This window comes from Priapulus caudatus, unplaced genomic scaffold, assembly GCF_000485595.1.
Source record: "Priapulus caudatus unplaced genomic scaffold, Priapulus_caudatus-5.0.1 Scaffold36, whole genome shotgun sequence".
NCBI lineage: Eukaryota > Metazoa > Priapulida > Priapulimorpha > Priapulimorphida > Priapulidae > Priapulus > Priapulus caudatus.
In genome coordinates, this window is record NW_014577097.1 from 193074 (window position 1) to 197781 (window position 4708).

The following is a 4708-nucleotide window of genomic DNA, read 5'->3' on the forward strand; positions in this document are numbered from 1 at the left end:
CTCTCCTACCAACCACTATCCCCCCCCCCCGCTCCTCCCCTACCACACCTCCTCGCCTGACCCTTCCCTCCCCTACCACACCTCGTCACCTGACCCTTCCCTACCATACCCCTCCCCTACAACAGACACACCCCATTTCCATCCCCTACAACACCACCCCTTCTCCTTTCACTATCACATATATTATATACACTATACACTATTACATATATATTATACTCCCTTCCCTCCCGTCCCCTGCCATTCCCCATTCCCGCCCCTCCCTTACTACAATACCCCTGCCGTTCCTTTCACTATCACATTCCCTGCCCTTCCCTCTCTTACTATACTCCCTTCCCTCCCGTCCCCTGCCATTCCCAATCCCCGCCCTCCCTTACTACAATACCCTCTGCCCGATCTCCGCCGTCTCGGGTTAGGGAATTTTCCCCGGTAAGCGGCGCCGACTGCGCGCTTTCACTTTTCACTCTACGCGCGTTCACAGAATAGTGTGCATCCGTGCTGTCAGCTGGGATTAAGGAGTTAGCTGGCAGCAAATTCCATGCTTGTTTACAAGGCTGCGTCTTGTAGTAGCTAGATATAGATGTCGATTTCGAAAGTGACCTTGAAATTACTGATGTTTATCCGTCACACCTCTGGCATGGCGGCATCAGAGCTCAGCATGCCACGGACTGTTCCTGAAACACATAAATTAACGATGAACGGAACTGGTAGTATATATACTATCGGGAGTCCATAAACCTTATATAACACAAAATATATTTATGATTCATGATCATATGTACAGGAAGTCGTGTCTTAGAACTCAAATTATCCATCGCTGTCATAAAATCCGCTACTTTTACGGCCGACAAAAATATATCAGACGTCATCTAAACTTAGATACGGTATCGTATACTATAAATATCGCGCGGCCATATACTACAGGATACACCAAGGACACATGAACACAGGGGTTGTGCTCGTTGCGCTATAAAACGTTACCAACATGACAAACATAGATAATCTTTTATATATTTGGTTATACCTAACAACCGTTTTATCTCCACTCTCGACTCGATACATAACACTAGTTGACGTATACTCCGGTAGAAAAATACACAAATAAGAGAAAGGATTACGATCAGATCGACAAGTCAATCATCGGGAGGATGCATGTAGGGATAAGATGTAGGGACGCAGTAGGTAGGATGCAGGTGGTGTGACAGCGTGACAAAGGTGTGGTCCTTGGCGTAACCGCGTTACGCCATCGGTATATACCATTAGTTCAATGCCTGGAGCTATCTTGCTGTAATCATTAGCGAGATGATTTGGCGCTGCTTCGACCTTGACGCCGTGACTGCGCAGATATGGCAGCGGAACTACGACGAGTCCGCCGACGGCAAGACACAAGCCTCCGCCGTAGTATGCAAGGGCAGTAGAGCCGAATGCGTCTGCGATGTAACCTTAGAGAGCAAAACGTTGCAGAAGACGCTGTAAGCCCCGTATGCATTGCTTGCGCTTACTATAGTATAAAAGTATTCCAGCAAACTCGCGTCAAGTTCATTCTCGGTTGATTTATGTAAAATCAACGCGATGATCTATAGTTGCTCGTCGCTGCAACCAGCAACCGCAAGCGATCGGTCGACGTGTCACCGCGTGTGCGCACACGTGCGATTTTGAAGCAATTCTAGAACAATTTGGGAGCGATTGGGTTCGACAGTACGTCGTGTGTGTGGCTCGGGTATGATGGTGTAACTTAGCTATTGCGCATACGCACTCAGTTTTGACAATGTGAGATGACAATAGGTCTAACCTGATGCACTAATAATGCACTCGCGCGCGGGTTATACACACACGCGTGCGCTCGCACACATACACGCACGCACGCACGCACGCACGCACGCACGCACGCACACACACACACACACACACACACACACACACACACGCGCGCGCACGCACGTACACACGCACGCACACACTCATACGCACACACACAAACGCACAGGCGCACGCGCACGCGCACGCACACGCCCACGCCCACGCCCACGCCCACGCCCACGCACACGCACACGCACACGCACACGCACACGCACACGCACACACACACACCTCCTAAAGGAGCGCCGACGATATATCCTACGCCGGCGCTTTCCTGAAACCAGCCCATCGCAGTCATGAGTCGATTCTGTCCGAACATTTCCACACACGTCATCGGCCAGGCGGCCATCAGCATTCCATAGCAGCAGGCGTAGAAGCCCGCCATCGTGTTGTAGTAGAGGTACGACTGGCCAGGTATGCCCAGCAACGCCGAGAAGATTCCTGTGAGCGTCTGCGACACGTAGTAGACGTGTACGCCGCTGAACTGCAGCAGCTGCGTCTGAATGATGAAGGCGGCCGCCAGGCGTCCGCAGACGTTCAGAATTCCCCAGATCATGAACGCCCACGAGGCGGCGTCCTGGGTTAAACCCTGATTCTCCAGGTGGTCGTAGAACAGCACGACTCCGGGGCTCAGCCCCAGGCCGCAGAGCGTGTTCGAGACGCACAGGAGAAGAAAGGGAGCGTCCTTTATGAGGCGGCTGTCCCAGCATGGCGGCCGTTGTTCGTGCGCAGGCAGGTGGGTGTGGTGCACCGGCGGGTCCCTCATGATGGCTCCAACCACGCAGCCGTTCAGCACTACGCCGGCACTGATGATCAGAGCTCCTCTCCACGTGTACGAGTCGATGAGGTATTGCTGAAGAGGTGCGAGAATCATTGGTGCTATTCCGACGCCAGTCGCGGCGATGCCGTACGCCAGTCCACGCCATTTCTCGAAGTATTCCCCGATTATACCGTATCCAGCCATATAGCCAACACCGACGCCAGCCCCTGTATCAAAACGAGAATAAGCAAGCAAGCAAGAATAAGAATAATCTCTGTACTGCTGATTCAAATCCTGCCGCCACACGTTGCTGAATTAAAGTTGAGGCGTTTGAGGAAGTTAGCCTATTTCCTTTATTAGTTAGCCTAGTTACCTACTTACTAGCACCAGGAGCATCGCATGGCAACATATGAAAACATGAATATACACCATCGTACATCCACATGTGGAACATATCAAGACAACATCAACTGCAGACACACACAAGCAATGTTTTGTGCGCTCCTGATCATATCGTATAGGTGCATTTTACCTGACGCACCACCGTCGAACACGATCAGCGTCTTAGTGTCCGATTAACCAGGTAACTATAATTAACTGACCAAATAACATCATCGGATGCAGCGCGTGCCTACCAGAAACTGCATTTGTAGGTTAAGGTGGAGCGAAGAGGTGTGTTCCTGACAGATGGAGATTGAGATGGAGATGGAGAAGGAGATAGAGCGAAGAGGTGTGTTTACCTGACAGATGGAGATGGAGATGGAGATTGATATGGCGATGGAGATGGAGATTGATATGGAGATGGAGATGGAGATGGAGATGGAGATGGAGATGGAGATGGAGATGGAGATGGAGATGGAGATGGAGATGGAGATGGAGATGGAGATGGAGATGGAGATGGAGATGGAGATGGAGATGGAGATGGAAATGGAGATGGGGCGAAGAGGTGTGTTTACCTGACACGGCGCCGCACAGCACGATGAGTGTTGTGATGTTTTGAGCGTAGCTGCTGATGACGTAACACGACCCAGAGAGCAGGCTCGAGGCAATGAGGCTTCTCTGCACTCCAAACCTACTCGTCAGAGCCGTGGCCAAGGGTCCTGCAATGCGAAGAAAACACCGGTCGGATATTTTATTTTCGTTTTTATTTCGTCTCGCGCGTATACAAGTAAAGGGACTTCTCAAGGACGCCTGGCACGCGCTATTCCCTGCTCTGTGAGACGAACTACTTGGGCAAAAAAAATGAAAAGAAGGTTGTGGCAAATTCCGGAGAAGACCTATTTGTGTTTCGTCGCTAAAAAGTTGAGTCGATTATCGTAAAGGTACAGGAATGGCATCATGCCGCAAGGGTATATCAAAGTCCCCAATGAGGAATTGGCTGTACAAACGTAATACATGTGTTATAGCCAGCGACGGCAGTGCGCGTAGGAAAATCGATCGGCCGCTGCCCGCACCGCTATACCGAATAACAGCGCGGTAGATCGACAGTGCGGGACTTGCGCACAAAACCATCGGGTTATATTAGACAGATATAGAAAAGATTCTGTCCTTGATCCAGATACGGTCCGGTGCGATTGTCCGGCGGGACATGTTGCGGAGAGTCAGTGTGTATCCACGTTGTGTTCGTATAGGCTTGCCTGTCACAGCACACAGATAAATTTTATGCGTGGGGTCGAAATGTGAATTTTTGAGGGATGCAACCATCGCGTACCACGCGAAAAAATGTCTTTCCTGTACCTGCTAGTGGGCCTGCCCTTTACAGTGCACTATATGTTACTCTGGAATTATACTAGGACGTCCTTCCTATGGCGGCTGCACTCTTACGGTTACAGCGATGTACATGCGCCAACAGTGAGTTCAGCCTCGCGAGACCAAAATTATCAAACACGACAGATATTTTCCTCGCCGCCTCGCGAGACCGAAAACTCTCATAACCCCTCACAGGGTGAGATTCGTCCCCGCACACGGTGAGATTCCTGCTGAGCACGAAAGTCACGCTCCGTGCTCAGCACAAATCTCATCGTGTGCGGGGACCTTATAACCTTGCTGCGCATGTCTGTGCGTGCGATGACTATTGCAGTGCGGCTG

The 4708-nt window shown here is 50.8% G+C and overlaps 1 protein-coding gene across 1 annotated transcript in view; it reads right to left on the bottom strand.

Moving 5' to 3' along the window:
* Nucleotides 1–624: 624 nt before the first annotated feature.
* The window catches only part of LOC106817991 (monocarboxylate transporter 13-like), a 4344-nt gene continuing 260 nt past the window's right edge, over nt 625–4708 (bottom strand). Inside the window, exons 2-5 of the mRNA XM_014822696.1 lie at nt 3577–3720; nt 2092–2847; nt 1272–1442; nt 625–674 (exon numbers count right to left, since the gene is read on the bottom strand). Of these exons, the coding sequence (XP_014678182.1) occupies nt 625–674; nt 1272–1442; nt 2092–2847; nt 3577–3720 (1121 nt within the window). The remainder of the gene's footprint in view (nt 675–1271; nt 1443–2091; nt 2848–3576; nt 3721–4708) is intronic.